The 21,755-nt window shown below is 41.6% G+C and overlaps 1 protein-coding gene across 2 annotated transcripts in view; it reads left to right on the top strand.

Moving 5' to 3' along the window:
• POC1A (POC1 centriolar protein A) overlaps nt 1-21,755 on the top strand; it is a 199,395-nt gene that overhangs the window by 159,789 nt on the left and 17,851 nt on the right. Inside the window, exon 11 of one of the 2 annotated variants that reach the window (XM_074198112.1) lies at nt 6,183-6,424. The exons of the other annotated variant lie outside the window; for it this stretch is intronic. Coding sequence (XP_074054213.1) covers nt 6,183-6,281 — 99 coding nt within the window. The 3' untranslated portion in view covers nt 6,282-6,424. Of the gene's footprint in view, nt 1-6,182; nt 6,425-21,755 lie in introns of those variants that run through there. 2 annotated transcript variants of the gene reach the window in all.

The following is a 21,755-nucleotide window of genomic DNA, read 5'->3' as shown; positions in this document are numbered from 1 at the left end:
TAAAAAGGAAAAAGAATTGAAAAGTATGTAACAACACATGGGTCAATCAATCAATAAACATTATTTTCCAGGCCTAGATTAAGTTTAAGGTTAGATGTGGGACCCAGAAAAATATTGAGGACATGGATTTAAAGCTAAGAAGGGACCTTAATATCCATCTAATGTAATCCTCACATTTTCCAGATAGGGAAACTGATTTAAAGAGGTTGGTGGTTAACTAAGGTTACAAGGCTAGTAAGTACCTGTATCTGGATTTGTACTGAGATCCTCCTCAGTTTTTTTTAAACTTAGATGATGCAGTGGACCTAGTGCCAGGTCTGGAGTCAGAAAAATTCCACTTCCTGAGTTCCAATCCAGCTTCAGAAACTAGCTGTAAGACCCTGGGCAAGTCACATAAGCCTATTTGCCTCAATTTACTGATCTGTAAAGCGTAAGTTTCTTTGCCAAGAAAACCCAAAATGAGGTCACAAAGAGTTGAACAAGACTGAAAAGACTAAGCAGTAATGCTATCATACCTGGATATCTTTGTTTCCAATTGCAAACTGGTTTTGTATGTAAAATTTTAAGACTCAACTAGTGTCAGGTCCTGCCTTTCTCTCTGCCTCCTTAAAACTTTCACTCTGATGTTCCTACTTACCTCTACCTCTAGGCTTTAGAATAACCACTCTTGGGAATTGACTCCAGCCCTACTAGGAAACATGAAAGCTCTTTCAGGTTTGTGGCAAGTTATCTTAGTGTCAAGATCCTTCTTACTCTTCACACATAGTGTTCTGCTTGGAATTTCTGAACTTTTCAGCCTACACTTTCTCTTTGGATTTTGGAGCCTTTGCTCCTTTGATCTCTGGTATGTATTTAGTTACTTGATTTTCCCTGACTCCCTAGACCCTCACTGTTTGTATAAGCCTTGATTTTGACTTTCTTACTCCGATTTGACCTATTATTTTGCTCTTATCTTTGGTTCCTCTCCAAACTATGTGCCTCTTTCCAGACTGTAGGCTTCTGACCACAACCATAGATATTGGTATGCTGCATTGCTCCTTCTGATCCCAGCCCTTTCCCCTATATCTGTGACCCACTGTGACAATTGCTGTGACCCATTTGTTGACAGTCAAAATCAGAAGACACCATTTAAGTATGTCACTATATAAGTATGTCACTAGTTTCTTAAAATAATTATATTTGGACCAAGGTGAATCTGTCATTGACTGTCTTCAACAGGGAAGAACCATTCACAAAATAAGACCTTAAGAGTTGTTGTTCCACCTCTCACCAGCATCCTGCTTTGATGCAGATAAAGAATTTGGGACAATTAGGTGGCACAGTAAATAGAGCACCAGTTCTGGAGTCAGGAGAACCTGAGTTCAAATCCAGCCTCAGACACTTAAACTAGCTTGTGTGATCTTGGGCAAGTCCTTTAACCCCATTGCTTTGCCAAGAAGAAAAAATTGTGAGACCCTGCACTTTTTGTTATTATATCGGGAAAGTATTGACTGAGTTAGATCCCTGCTAGGAGTCATTCCCATTGACTTCAAGACACTAAAGGTTACTGTGAATATTCCCACAAATAAGTAATAAACATTGACTCCAGAAATATCAACAGTCTCCTCTGTGTCCTTTTGTTTATTGGCCTTTGCTGGGAAGGAACAATAGCCCCTGTTTCTAGAAAAATATGAAGATCTTCCAGGAAGTCAGGTTTTTCTCTTTCCATCTGTCCTTTTTATCTTCCATTTTTATCCTTTGTTGCAGGGGATGTAATCTGACAAAAAAAATCAATAAAAAATTTAAATGTTTTTAAAAGAAAAAAAGAAGCAAGAATTGTCTCATGACTTTGTGGCTCTGTAGCAGGTTCCACATATGAATTTCTAGGAGAGTGAAACTTGCTGCTGATCTAGCTTTTCTGCTGACAGCCTTCACTCCAGGATAGTTTTAACATGGTTGCCATGTAATTACAACTGGGAAGAAGAGTGCAGAACTGAAATTAAGCCATTTTCTTTTTTCCTGGAGATAAGGAGGACATTAGAAACTCTTCTGACTGGTAGGCTTGGTGAGATATGTGTGTTATTCCCATGTCACAAGATTAGGACTGTTTGTACAGATAGCTGGGGGTATGGCTGGGATACTGCAGGAGAGGAAAGGAGAGGGGTAAGCCTGACCAGGTGACCACATTCTTTCCTATGCAGAGCCCCAAACCTGACAGGACTCCTAAGCTCCCTGCCCCCTTGTTTTATGTGTCTTTAACCAATGGAAAGATAATGGCCCTTCAGTGTATCCAATGAAACATCTCACTGAAAAAAAAATAGAATTATAAAATAAAAATCCCTGGGCCTCAGTTTTTACTGTATGTCAAGTTAGGGTCTGGACTGGGGGAAGTCAATTAAATAATCTCTAAGGCCCCTTTCAGCTCTAATGTACAATAAAGACAAAGATAAATCTCTCTATGCACTTCACAATGGAGCTTTTGAAAACCAGTAGACCACATACATAAGCTATAAGTTTGTTTTTAGATACAATTAGAAATAAACTATTTTCATTATGATTAAGTCATTTAAATACATTTTGCTTTGAAATCTTTACTATGAACACAGAATCAAAGAACAGTAGTGACATTATTTTTAAAAGTTCTTTGTATTACATTGGTAGCATCCAACCCTTTGCCTCTGAATTTCTAAAATTCCATTTTCTAGAGGACTTAGCCTCCAAGAAACTTTGGTGGAATTTGATTGCTCATTGCTGCAGGGCAAGTGAAATAAATTTAGTTTTTTGATAATGATACTGTTGACCAGCTATACTCTTTGTTTGTTTGATTTTTAATTTACAAATTTATTGGGTATGTGAATTGAACAGAATAAAGAACTATAGTGGCTTTGACATGTTTTTTTCCTGTTGGTAATACAGGTATGTAGTATAGTAGGCAACAAGTTGAACTGTGATTAAGCATAGTTATCATGTGGTTTCATCTTATTGGAGTGGCCTGTGGATACCTAATGTGGAATATGTTGAGAGATGTTTGCACTGGGACAGTTACATGGGAAGACTATGGGTTTGGAAATAGCAGTAGAAAGTAACTGTGGTAGAAATTAGTGGAAGACATCAATAAAATTGTCTTAAAAGGTTAAAAAAACAAAAACCAAGTAAATAACCCCAAAAAGTTCATTGATATGTCAGATAACATATTAGTTCAGAGTTAAAAATAAAGTGGTAAGTCAGTTAAAAATAAAGTGGTAAGAACAAAGGGAATGACTTGGGAATTTCAAAATACTGTGTCTTTTTAATTATTTTGTGAATGGTTCTTCCCTGTTTTGCCCCTATGGAATTGCTAGATAAAATGGTGTATGCCTAATAACCAAGTTTAAGCCTCAAGAATCACCTACCCCAAGGAAGCTAGATGGCTTAATAGATAGAGCATGGGTCCTGGAGTCAGGAGGACCTGAGTTCAAATTTGGCCTGACACTTAATTCTCACTTAACTATATGACCTTGGCCAAGTCACTTAACCCCATTTCCTTGAAAAAGAAAATCCAAAAATATTTGCAATGTGCAATACTTATATTGTTCTCCACAAAAGAAGGAGTTGAGGGGGTATCCTTATATTTCTTCATTTGAATCCTGCTTGATCTTTATAATTATACAAGATTCACTTTTGATTTTTGTGTGTGGTATTTCTTTCCATTTGCAATGGTGTAGTTACTGTATATATTATTTTCTTGACTCTTATGTCAATTGTGAATGCTTCTCTGAATTCATCATATACATCATTACATTTGTGTTACCACAATTTATTTAACCATTCCCAATTGATGAGCATCTATTGTTACAAATTCTTAGCTATTACAAAAAGTGCTACTATAAATTATTTTGGTTTTATGAGTACTTTTCTTATTAGTGGCTATCCTAGATTAGTTAAATCCTGTAATTTAGTCTCTAGGTTAAAGGGAACAAATATTTTATTTGCATAATTCCAAATTACTTTCCAAAATGTTTGTACTAATTTGCAGCTTCGGTGTATTAGTTGCCTATCATCACACAATTCCTTCAACATTTGAGTATTGCCATTTTTTGTCATCTTTGCAGTTTGCATCATGTGATGTTAAACTTCAAGGTTGCTTTGATTTGCATTTCTCTTATTAGTGATTTGGAGCCTTCTTTCATGTGTTTTTTTTTTTTTCCTTGCAAGGCAGTGGGGATAAGTGGCTTGCCCAAGGCCACACAGCTAGGTGATTATTAGGCATCTGAGGCCGGATTTGAACTCAGGTACTCCTGACTCCAAGGCCGGTACTCTATCCACTGCACACCTAGCTGCCCCTTTTATGTGGTTTTGATTATGTTATAGTTCTTCTTTTGAAAACCTTTCATATCTTTTGACCACTTAACTGTTGGGGAATGGCTATTAGTTTACACACATATATAAATATTCATGTGTTAATTGTGTTATATCTTGAATACCAAGCACTTATCAAAGAAATTTGCTGCAAATATTTTTTTTATAGTCTCCTGCCCATAGCTGTGAGAGGTAAAAGGTCTGCTTCTCTGCTGATTTTCTTATAGTATGATCTCTAATATTGATTCATATGTCTCTTTAGAATGTGTTGGTCTAAGCCTAGTTTCTGCCAGACTGCTTTCCAGTTTTCCCAGCAGCTTTTTAATCAGATAAGGAAATTTTTCCTAGATGATTTATATTTTCTGCTAACACTGGGTTATTGAGTTGCACAGTTTATGATTCTTCCTTGTCTTCCATTGATCTCCCTCTGTATTTTTAACCAATACCAGATGACATTAATGACTTCTGCTTTATAATATACTGTCTATAACTGCTGTTTCTCCCTTCATTCCAACTTGTTTCATCATGTTCCTCAATATTCTAGATCTTTTCTTTTTCCAAATAAATATTGTTACTACATTATCAAGTTTTGTAAAGTATCTCCTTGGTAATTTGATTGATATAGCATTAAAAGTATAAATTCATTTTGTTGTAGTAGTCATTTTTTAAAATATTGGCATGTCCCAGCTCTGAATACTGAATATTCCTCCAACTATGTAAGCTGTTTTTTATTTCTTTATAATTGAATCTATACAAGTTTTGTGTGTATTCAGATAAATTGATCCCCATTTACTTTATGTATTTTGTAGCTATTTGGAATGAAATTACTTTTTCTATTATTGCTTCTTGGATTTTATTATTATTATTATTATTATTATTATTATTATTATTATTATTGAGAAATGCAGTAGACTTTTGGTAACTTGCAACTTTGTTGAAGCTATTAATTATTTCAAATAGTATCTCTGCTAATTCCCTAGGATTCTCCAAGTATACCATCATGTAACTGATGAGTGGGGAATAGTTTTATCTCCTCTTTACCTATCTTTATGCCTTTTAATTTCTTTCTCATTTGAATGCTATTGCTAACATTTCCACAACTATATCAAATAATAATGGAGAGAGAGAGAACTTGTTTTACTTCTTTATTTCTTGGGAAAGGTTCTACTATATCCTCATTGCTTATGATGCATGCTTTTGGTTTTAGATAGATTTTTTTTTTAAGTTTGTTTCTTTTTTTTTTTTTTTTTGTAAGGCATTGGAGTTAAGTGGCTTGCCCAAGGCCACACAGCTAGGTAATTATTAGGTGTCTGAGGGTGGATTTGAACTCGGGTCCTCCTGACTCCAGGGTCAATGCTCTATCCACTGTGCCACCTAGCCACCCCTAGATAGATTTTTTTTTAATGATATTTTTAAAAGGTCCTGCTTTGCCTTATACTTTGAAGGGTTTTTAGCAAAAATGAGTGTTGTACTTTGTCTAAAACTTTTCCTGCATCTGTTGATGATCATGTGGGTTTTAGATGTTTTGGTTTTCATTATGATTGATCCTGTCAATTGTTTTCCTAATAATGTTGACCTATCCTTGCATCCCTAGTAAAATCCAACTTGGTCATAATGAATAATTTCTTGGATTTCCTACTAGTCACACTGAATAATATAAAATTGGGAAGTGAAGGATATCTAAAGTTGGAGCCTTGTGCTTTAAGAAAATAGCAACCATCTCAGAAAGCTCCAGTAGCAGAGTTCCAAGTAAAGTGCTGCCAGGAATGATGGATGCAAGAGTTGAAATCTTGTGCTGTCCCAGGACAACTTGATAGACTGTCCAGAGTTTCTAATTCTTCCTTCTCTCCCATTTTGTTGTACAGACAGTTTCCATTCTAGAACAGAGATTGACCCTGACAGAAGATAAACTCAAGCAATGCTTGGAAAATCAGCAATTAATCATGCAGAATAAAGCCGAGTGATTTGGAGAAGAAAGCAGAATCAAGTGTGATAATAGATTTGGGGTGTGTGTGTGTGTGTGTGGGTTGTGAGGGTGTAATTCATTTGTGTTGTGAATTGTATAAATAAAAGGGATATTTTACTGAAATCAAATGTATGGTTGTCCTCTGTCTTTTAAAATTATTTACAATTTGGTTCCTGCCTACCTTTCCTAAACTTAATACACATTCCTTCCCTTCACTTAGTCCAACTGTATCTCCCATGTGACATTCCATCCCCTCTGTCCTCCCTGACATGTTTCCAAACTTGACTTAAGCACCCCGTCTAATAAAGTTACCTTTCCCTTTTCTCCAGATGCTAATCCCTTTGCTCCTCAGAATCACCTTGCATTTATTTTATATCTACTTATGTCTATGTTTTGTTCTCTCTCAGATTGTTAAACTTGTTGGGGACCCCAACATACTGATGCCTAAACTTTTGCTTTTATACATAAACATAAACCCTTATGCCATTAGCATTTGCTACTGTATCTAGTATAGTATGTGACCTGCATGTTCTAAAGGTTTTTTAACTTTGTCTCAGTGACCCCTTTTTCCTTCTGGAAGCCATAAAATCATGACGATTTCCAGTTTGTGAAGAATCATGATTGACCCTGAAGTATACTAATCTCTTGGGATTTTTCCATCTTCTACCCAGGGTCCTAGAGTTTTCTGTCTCTGAGTTAAAAATTGACTACTAAAAGGCTGGAAAAGCCAACAGATTTACTCAGAACCAAAGAAAAACGCCCAAACTTGACTGAGTCACATTTAGTACCAGGGGAATAAAAGTACAGAAGTATTGATTTATGGATAGGACCAAATATGAAAGAAGCCTGACACATTTTAACTAAAACAGGACTTTTTCCTCCTCTTTCTCATACTAGTGAGGGTCAAACAGGATCCCCTCAAGCTCAGTATTTCCATTTCATTGCTCAAGATCTAATTAGTTCACCAGGACCCAGAGCCGTGAAAGTAAGGAAATGAAAGAGAAAATTACATGCTTTGGAGGGGCCTTTCTAAAGGAAATTTTCTACTGAGGCCTAAGAAGCCCCTTTCTCCCCAGCAAGCCATACATAGCATGTTGTTTCTGTAGTAATTTGGGAGAAAGAACAGAACGCTTAGAGCAGCCAGCTCTTGGCTCTGGCCAATGGCCCAGGCCTGGCCCACATGCATACTCAGCCTTCCCCTAGAAACATAGACTTGAATGTTTTGAGCACGCGAGTTTCCATTTGCTCACAGGGGTTTCCATAAGCGACCCTTTCCTCTGCACCTGTTTCTGTAAAAATCAGCCCAAGTCTGCATTCTATTGAAACCTTGTAAGTTTTATTGAAGTCTTATTATTTCCATATGGGTGAAATGCCTTTCTTAGGTCTCTGCCAGCAGCTAAAAGTTCCCCCATTCCTCCTATTCCTTGAGAATCTGTGTCCATCCTCTTTTGTTTTTTATTCATTACCCGGTGATAGTGTTCATTGCCTTTTGTCTTTAAGACCACCCCACAGATTTGTACTGTGCTTTTCTGATCAGTGCCTAACTCTGTTGGCCATGGTTGGCAATGCTCTCCTCATCTATATCCCAAATGTTGAGTGTTTGTTGATTCAGACTTAACAAATAACTCCTCTCCCACTGTCCCATAGGGAGCTGCAATGGATACCATATGCCATTGATTTTTTTGATTGCGCTGGCCAGCAAAGTTGCCTGGGTAGAAATGCAAACTGCTTCATATACACACACAGACAGACACATACATGCACATAAAACATGGTAGATATCCCTATTTATTTATAAAGTTCTTCTGTGTCTTTATTTTGAGTTGGAATCATCTACCTAAATGATGCCAAGAATTGTGCTATTCTGTTTTGTTGCCACTGCTTAAAGTAAATGATTTTAAAAAAAAAGGTCCTATATTCACCAAAATATTGATGGTAGCACTTTTTGAAGTAGCAAAGAATAGATATCCATCAATATATATGTAATGGAATAGTTTACTACACTGTAAGACACAATATGAAAATAGAATCAGTCTTTTTAGAAGCTGATGAACCAGGAGAGAGCCATGATTACAATAATGTAAGCAGAGAGAACAATGACAGGACAAATAGAACTCAGTGCTGTTAAAATAGGAAGCTTGATGGGCGGCTAGGTGGCGCGGTGGATAGAGCACCGGCCCTGTAGTCAGGAGTACCTGAGTTCAAATCCGACCTCAGACACTTAATAATTACCTAGCTGTGTGGTCTTGGGCACGCCACTTAACCCCATTGCCTTGCAAAAACTGAAAAAAAAAATAGGAAGCTTGATCACAATGATGAGATAGGAGAGTACGCCTACCTGCTTTCATTGCAGTCTTGGAAGACTATGTTGAGGTTTTTGTTGATATATTGGTTTGTCTTGCTAAACCATTTTTTTTTTAATTATTTGTTTTAAGGTTGGGAATTGAGAAATTTAGGCAAAGTAAATACCAAAAAGCTACCTGTGAAAATGTATCCAACAAATAACTAGCAGGAAAATCTAGGAGGAAGAGCCTTGAATTTGAGTTCAAACCTTAACCCCTTCTCCTCCCCACATGCCATGAGAGTGACCAGTCAAGTCATCCTGCCTGGACTTTAAATATATCAAGTGAGATGTGTGTGAGGTGGAATGGTGAAACAGAAAGGACCTAGCTGGGAATCCTGACTTCACTTCTTAACATCTCTGCATGTAATATTAGATAAGTCACTTCTTTGGACTTCAGTTTCCTCACCTGTAAAGACAAGATTGAGATAAATGAGCTCTAAATTCTCCTCCTAGCTCTAAATTTGTGATCCTGTGATAGTGAGTCATTAGAGTGGGCATGCTGTTGGTAGTGAACACCACAATGATCAATTATGTCCAAGGTTCTGTCTAGCCCCTATTCCCAAGGGCCTGGCCTTATATATGAAAAGTATATGAAAAGACATGAAAGAAGGGATTTAAGAGAGATGACACTCAGTGTTGGGGAGGAGCCTGACAGAATGAAGTTTATGTTTACATGAGTGGGTTGGGGAGGTTAGGTGGGGTAATAATATTCAGTGGGAAAGGAATGACTTGTATGCAGTCGGCTAAAAAGTGATTGTAGTGAAGAAGCCAGTCTCCTCTAACCAAAGTAGTGGAACCAGAGAAACAAGGTAACATTAAGATGCCTTCCAACATGAGGTTTGGGCTGCTAGAATGTTGTTAAAGCATGGAGTGGGATCTCATAGAACCCCTCGTCTTACTCCTAAAACAGGAATCCCCTCTACATTTTCACCATTTTCTCTTAACTCCTTAACCCTCCAGTGGATGAGGAATTCACTTTCCTGGGTTCTCTCTCCCATTGTTGGCTAGCTCTAGTTATTGGGAAACTTTTGTAAAGCCCAGACCTGCTTCCTTGTAACTTCCTCCCCTGATTCCTCCTCCTTTGGAGCCACCCAGCTTAAATAAGCTCCATCTGACATTACGTCACTGAAAAGCCCTCTCCTCTGGAAAGTTCCTTTGGGTTCTCAGTTTCCTCCAGTGTAAAATGAACTGGATGGATTCTAATCTTCCAGTTAGGAGATTCTTAGTTTCTTTTGCTGGTTCACCTAGATCACATCCCCCAAAAGTGGTGTTCCCCAGTGGTTCTCTCCAGCCTGAACTCTCCCTTTTTTTGGTGACCTTAGCTCTTATTGGTTTAGGTATATGCACATAAGTTGTATGTATAGCCTATACCTATGTATCTCCAGTCTCTTCAACCTTTAATTCCCCCCATCACCAGTTGCCTATTGGACTTTTCCAACTGGATATCCTGGAGATCTATCAAAATATTTTAGTCTATCCTCAATATATCTGCCAAATGTGTTTTTTCCTCAGTGCTGATCTTGCTCATATAGCTCTCCTACACAGTAAATACCATTTGCCTCCAATCAAATCTCAATTCCTGTTGACTTTTAAAGCCCTTCACCACCTATGTTTCCAATTTTGTTGTTTATAACTCCCATAACCTGCAATAGGAACTGACCTCTTTGTGGCCATCTGCAATGCACATCCCACAAAGCCTTCCCCTTTTTCCTTCAAGACTCAACATTTTCTTGATCCCCACTAATACTAATACCCTTTCTCCTTTTAATGACTTTGTATTGATTGTTTATTCCATATATAGATAGATAGATAGATAGATATGGATATACCTGCATCTCCTCCTTTAACCCCACTTAGAATACAGTGCTTTTGAGTAGGTCTTATTTAAGTCATTTTATTTGTAGTCCTAGTCAGTCAACAATGTGTGAGGCAGCATATCCCTGATTCATAATGCCTGAATCACACAGTAAGTGCCTAATAAATACTCAGTGATTGATTTTAATTGATTTTATGATGATTATGATGATTATTCCCCATGAGAGCCCTTCTGCCTCTTACATTAGGCTGTCATCTCATATTGCATCTGCACTCTACACTGAGCAAAGGAGGTTCTCATAAAATTCCTTGTTATGTAGGTTGAATGTTAGTATTTGAGCCTACAATTTTTATGAAACTAGACAGTTTTGTTGACATAGTTTAATGCCATTTTCAAATGTGGTACTGTTTCTGTCCAGGGCTCCAGTTGCACTCTGGGCCTAATCCTGTGTCTTGACAAGATATGTGAGAATATGACTCAACTTTCTCAAAAAAAAAAATAGGATCTTTGTCTTTTTTCTTCTCTCTTCCTTCTGTCTCCTGTCTCTCCCTTTATCCGTCTGTGTCTCACTCACACACAATCTCAGCATCCATGAATAGCCATCATAGCGGACTTTTTTCTCCCCAAGGAAGGTTTGAGGACTGAGGTTCTGCCCTTTTTGGACTTAAGATTCAGAATAGAGAGAAAAATAGAGGGGCCAGGAAGTGTATCAGACACTCCAAAATTTTTTTCCTAGTAGTACTGTTATAATAGAATCATTGTGATACAGGGAGGAGGGAAGGTGGAGGAAGAACAGGAGCCTGAGAGTCACCCCCCCCCCCGAGTCTTTATTAATTGTGGGACATTAAGTTACCTCTACCTCTCCCTGGACCACACTTCTATCATATATTAAATGAAGAGATTGGACTAGAAGCATCCTAAGGTCCCTACAAGTTCTCATGGTAGAAATGGAAAAAATGCCATTTCTGGAGTCAGATAAACTGGGTTGAAGTCTCCCTTCTGATATTGGACAAATCAACCAGCCTCCCTGTGCTGTGGTTTCCTTATCTGTAAAATGAGTGTTGGACTAGATAGATGATTCTCTGAAGACCCTTTTAGCTCTAGAGTTTTGAGCCTAGGTTCATAACCTTTGATTGAATAAAAGATTTCAGATTTAAGAGATGTCTGTTCTCAGAAACCAAGAGCTCAGGATTCTGTCCTGCCCAGGTAGCTCTGAAGGCCATATTCAGAAAGACTGTGTATGGTTTATGATACAGTCTCAGAGGTTTATGTCCCCTAGAGGTATTCAAAACCTACCTTTTCTCTTTCAAAGAGAAGACAAGTCTTGTGTCCATCAGCAAGGCCCCCCAAAGTGAAAGAACAGCAGGTTAGCACAGCCACCCAGGCTGGGCAGCTTGGTACATATCTAGGATCCGTGGTGAATTCCATTTACCTTCAGAGACTCCTCATCATGGCCACAGACCCATGCCCAGCCCCTGAAGGCTAGAGATCTTTCTCTGAGAGGGCTGGACGTCTATGGGACCAGCCAGTGTCTGAATTTCCTGTGGCTCTCAGGGCCTTGCAGAGGGTTAAGGATTTTGTTTGGGGCCTTTCCAGCTCCTCCTGAGCCAAGTTCTTTAAAAAGTAGTTTAATTTGCTGCCATTGGAGTTGCCAGACATATGACCTCACTAAACATTTAGCAACAGCTCTTTGTGCAGAGACGGCTCCCAGGGGAGGCTGGAGTGACCCCCAGGGCGGCTGCAGAAGAGCTTGGGCTGCTCTCAGGAAGAAGCATGTTCCGTATAATCCCGATCTACGAAAAAGCTATGAAGAAACAGCCCCCTCATTCCCTCCTTCCTGCTGGAGACGAGGTGGAGCAATGGCCTGGGCGAGCTCCTGCCCAAGTAGGGGAGAGTGCGCCATGCCAGAACCCAGCCAACTGTCGTGCCGGTGCTGCCCCTCTGCCGAGGATGGTCATTTCTGGGGAAGGGGCAGCGTCTTCCTCATCTGCATTTCCAATAAATAGCTATCACCTCGCCAATTAGAGGACATTTGTCTCTCATCATTCTAGCTGTCACCAAGAGCCAAGCAACACAACTCAGCTTGGAAGCTGCACTGCCTTTTTTGGGGGAAAAAAAATCTCAAATCAAATCTCTCCATTCCATTGATTTAAAGAGACCAAGACAATCCAATTTCAGCTGCTTAATGGTCTAAATAAATAAATAACCCAAGCTACAAAATCTCTGCTCTTCCTCTGCAGCCCCAACCCAGGCCTCTCGTGGAGGCCCCCTTTGCCCTATTTTTCCAGCCCATCGGAATAAAAGTAGACAGAGCTGGTTTAAATGGAGATCAGCCACCCACACTCCGCCAGAGTCCTGGGGCTGCAGTAACAAACCTGTAAATCAGAGTGGAAACCAAAAGAAAGTCTGGGAGCAAGTCTTGTTGGGGCTCCAGTAGCCAAGCTGTGTCTTTCAAAAAACATGTGGAACTAAAAGATTTGAGACAACTACAGAGAGTGGCAGCAACTGCTCAGGGGAGAGGGGCAGGGCTGGCCAGAAGACCCTGCCTCCTGCCTGCCGACTATCATCAGCCCTCCATTGAGGGTATCTCTTCTGAAATAAGTCATTCAAAGCTCCCACCTCCTCCAAGTGGAACCCATGAGTCAACAAATTCTCCCAAGAATACTTTCCATCCTCAGGTCTCCCTCCCAAGCAGGCCTAACCTCACCTGGGAAGGTGAGGTTGTCATGTGGCTCCCCAGGGACCTGTGACCGTGTCCTCCTTCCTGGCTCTAGCTTTGCGGGACATCCTACACCTGGAGCCACAACTCTGAAGAACCTGCACCCAGGTTTCTGGAAGGAGCCCTCCCTTGGCTCTTTGGATTGCCCAGGGGACAGCTCAGCTAAGGAGCCCAGACCTGGCCCTTCACTCCCCATCGGCTCCCGCAACTACGGGGTTGCTCACTGCCTGGCCCAGCGGTCCCTGTTCATTGGAGGGATAATCAGGCCCAGCATACATCTTCCTGAAGACTGGGCCATGTAGAGACTCCTCCTGTTTCTGGTGTTGGCACTCCTACCTCACTTGCTGACCCAGGGCTGGTCACCCCTGCTGTGTGTCCCCCCATTTCTATAGCCTTTGGCTAGTTTGTTCATACTGCCGCTCTCCACTTGACTCCCCAGTGATTAATGCCTCATCTTCACAAACTGTTTGCTCAAATGAGGTCCTTGGGTGGGCCACAGGAAGGGGAAAAGAGGCTCGGGCCAGGACAGCATCATTGCCCGGTGCTGCCTCGACGGCCTGCTCAAGGTACTGCTGGACCAGTTGCTCATCTTACCCAAAGAGTTAAAGGAATAAGCTCGTTCTCCTGCCTTTCCTTGCCACCCCCCCACTCCCAGCTGGCTGCGAGCTGATCCATTCAGAACCCCCCCCCCAAGTCAAGTCTACAAAAACAGTCTTCCCCTCCCTGGGGGGAAGTTCCCTTTGTAACAGGAACACACACACACACACACACACACACACACACACACACACACACACACACATCTGCCTCAGTTCCAAGGAGCTTTCCAAAGAGACCCAGGGGCTTCCCAACTTGCTTTTTTGGAACATACAGCAAGAACAAAATTATTTTAAAATGTTCTGCTATCACCTCCTCCAGCAAAACCTTCCCGTAAACAGATCCTCCCCAGAACTATTCCTAGTGGAGCTCTGAATTGCTTTCCCCGTAGGTGAGACTGAGGTATCTCCCCTTGGTTCTCTGCATTCTGGTTTCCCTGTTCTCAACCCTTTGGCCAAGCTGCTCACCCGTCATCCCATTCTCTCTTTTTTCTTCCTGCTCTCCTCTCCCACCTCTCCTACTCACCACACTTCAGCAGCCCTAGAACCATTAAAAACCAGCAGGTGAAGGAAGCAAGGTTATTAAATCTGCCTTTCCTCTCAGCATCTGAAACAAATACTCTACATTTGGCTTCATTTTAGATTATATATTTCCCACAGGCAGGAGCTGGCATTTGAAGGCATTGCTGTGCTCCTCTATGCTCAGTCACCTCTTTATTCTCTACCCTGATAGAGTTGCGAGATGGTCTGCTTAATTCCCAAATATCAGACGGCTGGAAAACATTTAGAAAGAAATCCATACAATTCATGTTACAGACATTCAAAAAGACTTTAGGATCAATAGAGAGACTCCTAAGTCATTTTGTGGGACTCAAAAAAATTGAGTCCCAGGAAATGCAAGTGCTTTGCTCAAGGTCACAAAGGTAATAACTATGGGGGCTAGAATTCAAACTCAGGTCTCCTCTCTCCAGACTCATCCTCCACACCATGCTTTCTCCTTAGAAAATAAACACACCAGACTCAAACTGAAGCAATCTCATTTTTCCCCGACCCAGTATTCTCCATTGTTTCCCACCATCAGGTCTTTTCTTAGATTTTTTTTTCTGTACTCTCACCCCACACCTCCATCCTAATCCTACCATTCTTCTGGGCTTAGCTCTGTCTCCCCCCCCCCCAGGAGGTCTTGGCCACCCCAACCCAGAGGTTCACTCCCTTCTTTGAACTCTTAGAGTCCTCACCGATGGCATACTGTCTGTTGTTCTCCAGATGTTTCACGGGTGTGAATTTCACTTCCTCCACCAGACTGTAAACTAAGTAAAGAAACCAGATTTTTTTTTATAGGTCCCACAACACTTAGCAATGCTACTAGCCACTCAAGAAGATGTATTGGTTGAGGGTTGAGCCTTAGCCCAGCCCAGGAATCTGAGACCACTCAGGGTCATCCATAGGAGGGTTAATCTGCTTGCTATTGATTGGAGGGTGGACCCTCATAAGAGTCCCAGGCTGGAGTCAGGAAAATCCAAGGTCAAATACACTAATTTTGTGACTCTGGACAAGTCACTTAAACTCTGTCTACCTCAGTTTCCTCATCTTTAAAAAAGAGATAATAATATCACTCACCCCTCCCCCAGCATAATTGTGAAGATTAAATGAGAGAATAATTGTACGAAGTTTGATACAAGGGCCCAGCTCATAGTGTGCACTGAAGAGATGGTAGTTATTATTGCTGTTATTATCATTGTTGAGCCATTTCAGATGTCTCCGACTCTTCATGACCTCACTGGGGGTTTTCTTGGCTAGAGTACTGGAGTGGTTTACCATTTTCTTCTTTAGCTCATTTTACAGCTGAGAAAACTGAGGCAAATGGGGCAACGTGGCTGGCCCAGGGTCATACAACTAGTAAGAGTCTGAGGTCAGATTTGAACCCTGGAAGATGTATTCCTAAATCCAAAACTAGTAATCTGTGTATCATGTGCCTCCTAACTGCCCCTATTAGCATCATTCAAAGACAAAAATATAATTCCTTCTTTTTAGAAGCTTCCATTCTACTGACAGGCATTTAATTACATATATACACATACACATCTATATGTATATATGAGTATATGTCTGTTTGTTTATATATGTGTGTGTTTAGCCTTGGTTTTGGATTCTCTCTCATTTTTACGAGCACCTCCCTCACAAGGTTGTAAAGATCAACTGAGACAGGTGGGCAGGTGGACAAGCCTGAAAACCCTAAGTTAGCAGGTAATGAGGCTGAACCTCAGTCTAGCTTGTGTCTTAACTTTCTCTCCACCAACTCTAAATGGTCAGGGGCGTGTGGCCATATCAGACACATGGGGGCTGCACAGGGGCAGGGTGTGGGCTCAAGAGCTGGAGGGGTAGAGATGGCTTGGACCCCCCCCCCAATATACATACACACACAAACACTGGTGAGCTAATTGGGTCTTTGGGGAATGCTTTTCCTCACAGGCATTGAAGGAACCCAACTGGTTCTCAAGGGGACTCTGGGACTTCATTCTTGGAGGTAGTTCACCCTCTGAAGGTAGCCTGGTCCGAGGTCGGGGGTGGGGGTCCCAAGACCTAGACATGGGTCTACCATCCTCTCTCTAACTGTTCCCAGACATGGCCTTCTGCCCCCAAATGAATGAAGATGCTCTATCTCAGTTTCAGAGAGGCCAACCTGAGTCTGAGTCCTGAGCCCAGGGCCTCCCTGGTGACTTGAGGAGAGAATGGAAAGACTGGGTGGGCTGTAAATAGAAGGGAGGGGGGAGGGGAAGAAGAGAAAGAAGGGGAGAGAGAAGAGGTGGGGGTAGAATGAGGTTTTCTTCCTTGAGAGTAATTACCTCCTGTTCATGCAAACCATTCTGAATCTTATTTATATCTCCTCAGTTTGGGAAATAATGTTGCTTTGCCAAGAGGGCTTGAATTTCAGTTGTTCTTGAATTTATTCTTGAAAGCTCTTTGAAATTTTAATTGGGAGAAGCAGTGTAATTAGCCCCCTTGCAGCAAAGAAGCAAAAGTCTCCCTGCTCCCTAAGTAGAAACATATATCTCTCCTAGATAGAATAGCACTTTGGTGAAATAAAGTTAGCCCCAGTGGGTGGCTGGGACCAGAGCTGTTTGGGGGTGTAGAAGGATGGTTTTTTGTCTGCATCTCTCTGCCTCTGAGTGGGGGATTGTTCTGAGGAGCTGGCCTGTGGCAGCTAAGGCTGAGAAACTCCGGAGAAATCTCAAATAGATGGGTGAGCAATTTGAGGTCAGGGGCCTGGGCCTTCTCTGTACAAAGAGTGGGGGATGAGGAGGAAGAAGAGGGTTTCATCAGACTTTTTTTTTTTTTTTTTTTGCAAAGCAAATGGGGTTAAGTGGCTTGCCCAAGGCCACACAGCTAGGTAATTATTATTAAGTGTCTGAGACCGGATTTGAACCCAGGTACTCCTGACTCCAGGGCTGGTGCTTTATCCACTGCACCACCTAGCTGCCCCCAGACTTTCTATTGATTGATTGATTCAATGAGGAAAGTCTTGTTCATGCCTTGATTCAATAGTGGTGGTCTAGGCCTTGATAGCATCTCTGATTGATTCAAGAGAGAACACTCTCAAAGCTCTAGGCCAACCTTGCTTTTAAGATTCCTCTGTAGCAGGGCCTGACCTTGCCCTTTGACCTCTTCATGACAGGAGGTCATGAACCCCAGGACCCCTTTCAGTCCTGAATCCCAAATTTTGGCCAATCCCGTAACAGCCTTGGCTTGGGATGTTCTCCCATCTTCCAGACTCCTTGACATCTCCTACCTTGTCATTTCTTGTTTCCCCAAGTAGACTGTAAACCTTCTGAGGACAGACCCCTCACAGAATCATCTCTTGATGACTTATTTCAGCTCCCCCCCCCCAAAGTAGAATCTTACCCATATACAAAACTCCCAAGAACCTTGGAAACCAATGTTAGAGAAGGAGAAAACTGACACTCAGAGAGAGGAAAACACTAGCCAAAGATTATGATGTCTCTAGAGCAGAGTCAGGGAATATACAACCCAACGGCTGTCTAAGGCTGGTGAAATCATTTGATCTGGTACTGCCAAGGCAACCGCAGATGAGATTCAAAATTCAATAAATCTAGGAGATTTTGGAGGGTGAATTAAATGTTTGACCAATACAAATAGGCTTATTTTTTAAGTTGATAACTTTGTATGGTCCCCAAATGTTGTTATAAATATTCTAATGGCCCTTGTTAGGGGGGAAAAAAGGTTCCCCATCCCTCTAGAGGAATGGTTTCCCTCCTGGGGCCATTGAGTTGATAAGATGGTGACCCATGGATATCTGGAGAGGCCTACAAGGGCTCCTAGTCTTTGCTTCACTTTCCTCACTTCATGTTACAACATATTCCAATTCGTTTTCCTACATCTATCCCATTGTAGAGAAAAGAGGTGTCAGAAGGAGCAGAAATAATTTGCTTAATAGTCCTGGAAATAAATGAATCCCAGCCCTGGGAAATTCCCCAAAGACTCTGACAGGTGGATTGTTTCTCTCCCTTCCTCCCCACACCTGAACCCAACAGGAACTAGAAAATTAGAGCTGGAAAGGACCTGAGAGTCAGATAATTGTGATTCATAACATTTCAATACACACAGAAGATGCACCAGAGAGGCAGGCAGTCTGAACTGGCTAGTCAAAAGAGCACCTGATCTGGAGCTGCTGGTTCCCCAGTTCAATTCTTTTGCTGATTATCTTGAGGTTTAACAAATAGAATTCTTTCTTAATGATCATGCCTTGAAGTCAAGTCACTCATACTCTCATTAATTAATCAATAATAGGTTCCAGCCCAAACCCACTTGGTCATTGTTTGGGTTCTGATTGGCAAAGAGTGAAAGTAAATAGCAATTGTTTCTGTTTTGGCCAGAAACTCAAATGGGCTTCCCCCCCTCCACTGATTTTTCTAAACTAAGGAAAAGGTCATTTTTTTTGCCTTATTTCTTACCCAGGCTCATCACTGAATGGGTTACCTCAGTCAAACTGAGACCTGTTATAGACTTTTGTTTAAAAAGGCTAAAGTATCCTACCACATCCAGAGCCATCTCCAGTCATCCTGATCCATATCTGGCCACTGGACTCAGAGGGCTCTAGAGGGAAAAAGTGAGGCTGGTGACTTAGCACAGCCCCCAACCCCCACTTCACTTGCTTGTCATGGCATCCCTCCCTGATGTCATGGTCCTCTTTAAGAATGAAGAATAAACAACAGTGGCAGCCGTGGATACCTTACTTCAACCTTTCTGCAATTTCCTAATCTGTTAAATGAGGGAATTGGATTAAATGTCCCCCAAGGTTTCTTCTAGTTCTGAATCTAAGAGCCTATGTGAGATGCTAAGGGGCTGGGATACCCCATCACACCCTAGTTCATACTCTACTCCAAACATCCATCATAACTAGACATTCATCTGCCCCACTCTGGTCCTAAGGGTACCAAAATTAAGATAGTCCAAGGTCACTGTTGCAGGTTCATCTCAACCCAATCCCCAGCTGAGCAAGGCCCAAGAGAGGAAAGAGATCCCATCTATCCTCCATCTCTTTCTAGGCAGCCAGAGGACAGTGTTGGGTCTGGAATCAGGAAGCCTTTAGTTCCAATCTAGCTTCGGGTACTTGCTAACCATATGACCTTGGGCATTGACAACCCATCTCAGCCTCAGTTTCCACATCTGTAAACTGGGGAATAATAGCACCTACCTCCTAGGATTGTTGTAAGAATTAAAATGATATAATATTCATTAAGCTCCCAGAGGGAAATGATTGTCTGAAGCTCTAGTGGCCTTCTTGTTGATTGATTGAATGATTGATTTCACTTCCATAGGACTCCTGGTTCCTCCTGTGAGGCTCATTGAGGGCCCCGGGTGCTATCCACCTCCAACCTTGTCTGTTGCTAAATTGCAAAGTGAATAAATCACCAGCTCTGGAGTCTAGAAGACCTGAGTTCAAATTCTGCCTCAGATTACTTACCAGCTGTGTGACCTGGAACAAGTCACTTTACCCCCTAAGTTGCTTTTGTTTCCTCATCTGTAAAATGGTGCTAATAACAACACTTTCCTCCCAAGGCAATTATGAGAATTGGATGAGATATTTTTTGTAAAGCACTTCCTGAACCTTAAATCATTATATAATTGTAATTATTATCAATCAACAAACATTTCTTAAGCATTTATTGGGGGAGATATAAAAAGAGGCTAAAGACAGTCCCTGCCCTCAAAGAGTTTACAATCTAATGGAAATAAAACACAATCAAATCTACAAAGAAACTATATACAAGACAAGTAGGGAACCATGAACTAGAGCACTAGAGTGAAGAGTTGTTGGGAAAGGCTTCCAGTTGGAATTTCAGTTGGAATTATTTTTACTCTGTCCGGGAGGCCTGACTTAAGTTCCCAGGTGAACTCAATACCTGTAAGTGCCTCCCCAAGCCTCTGCCCACCAGTGAAGGATTCACAGAACTTCTCTGGTTATCCTAGTCTTCAGTCCCACATTCACTGGCCCCCTCCGGACCCCTACAAGACCCCATATGACTTCTGAGAACCCTCCCCTGTTTGCTTGTTTGTGCAGACCTTTTCAGCCTTTGGGCCTCTTTTTACAGGAGGATGCCCCAAGCCTCCTCTCAGGTCAGTCCATCCTCCAATCAGGTACAAAGCACAGGTCTGGCTATGTGTGCTGCTTCCCTACTCAGTAAACTTCAGGGGCTCCCTATCATTCCAGGATCAAATACAAAAGCCTCTCTCTGACTTCCAAGTCTTTCCTAACCTACCTTTTCACCCCACCCCAAGCCCAGCTTTTTGTTTCATTTTGCTTTCCTTCCTCTGGATGTGGATGGCATTGTCCATAAGCAGGTCTCCGAGGGTTGTCCTAGCTCTCCGAACCACTACTGAGAGGAGCTGCATCCATCAAGTTAATTCCACCTTTCCTCTTTTCTTATACCTTTGCTCATCGTTGCTGTTCCTTGCCATCTCCAGGTTCCAGGCGTTCCCCCTCACACACCAGGAATGCCCTCCCTCCTCCTCCCTGCTTCCCAGACCACCACCAAATCCTATTTAAAATCCCACCATCTGCAAGATGACTTTCCTAGTCTTCCTTAATCTTAGTACCTTCTACCTGAGATTGTGAAGCTCCAGTTGAGCCTGTCTCTACCTTGTTTGTACATAGATGCTTCCATCTTGTCTCCTCCATTAGATTAGAAGCTTCTTAAGAGTAGAGATTGTCTTTTGTCTTCGTACTTCCACTGCTAAGAATAGCCTGGTATACACTAGGATCATAATAAATGCTTGCTGCCTTGATTTGACTTGATTTTTTGGGCAGTGGGCAAGTCCACTTCCCAATTACACATAGGTTTCATCTACAAAGCCCCTAGAAAAGCAAACTCAAAGTTTCTATGAGAATAAAATGATAAAATTGTGGGGTCCCATATTCACTTAAAACAGCTCACAACCCTCCATCAAAGGCAAGGCATTGAATGAAATATTGTAATAAGAAAGGCAGCAGGTTAACATTTTCCCCATAAGCCTGTGTATTCTCCAGTCTATACATACTATCAAGAGGGAGAGTGAGGGGCGGCTAGGTGGCACAGTGGATAGAGCACCAGCCTTGGAGTCAGGAGTACCTGGGTTCAAATCCGGTCTCAGACACTTAATAATTACCTAGCTGTGTGGCCTTGGGCAAGCCACTTAACCCCATTTGCCTTGCAAAAACAAAACTTAAAAAAAAAAAAAGAGGGAGAGTGGACAGAACCAAACAACAAAAGTACCAGTGCAAAGATCCTCTGGTATCTTTGTCAAGAAGACCAAAAGAAAAAAGAAAAAAAAAAAGGTTGCAAAGAACCAGGCATAACAACCCCCGATTATGTATGAGGGGAACCCATGTGGCCAAGACACATACATGAAGGGCTGTGCCTGTGGGGGACATGGGATACCTAAGTCTTGGTGGTAGTATCATGGCGCTGTTGTGGTTGGATCCTTTTCCCTCCATA

The sequence above is a fragment of the Macrotis lagotis genome, chromosome 8 (genome assembly GCF_037893015.1).
Source record: "Macrotis lagotis isolate mMagLag1 chromosome 8, bilby.v1.9.chrom.fasta, whole genome shotgun sequence".
NCBI classification, from domain to species: Eukaryota; Metazoa; Chordata; class Mammalia; order Peramelemorphia; family Peramelidae; genus Macrotis; species Macrotis lagotis.
The sequence above is the reverse complement of the archived record's forward strand: the minus strand, read 5'-3'. Positions and strand labels throughout refer to the sequence as shown.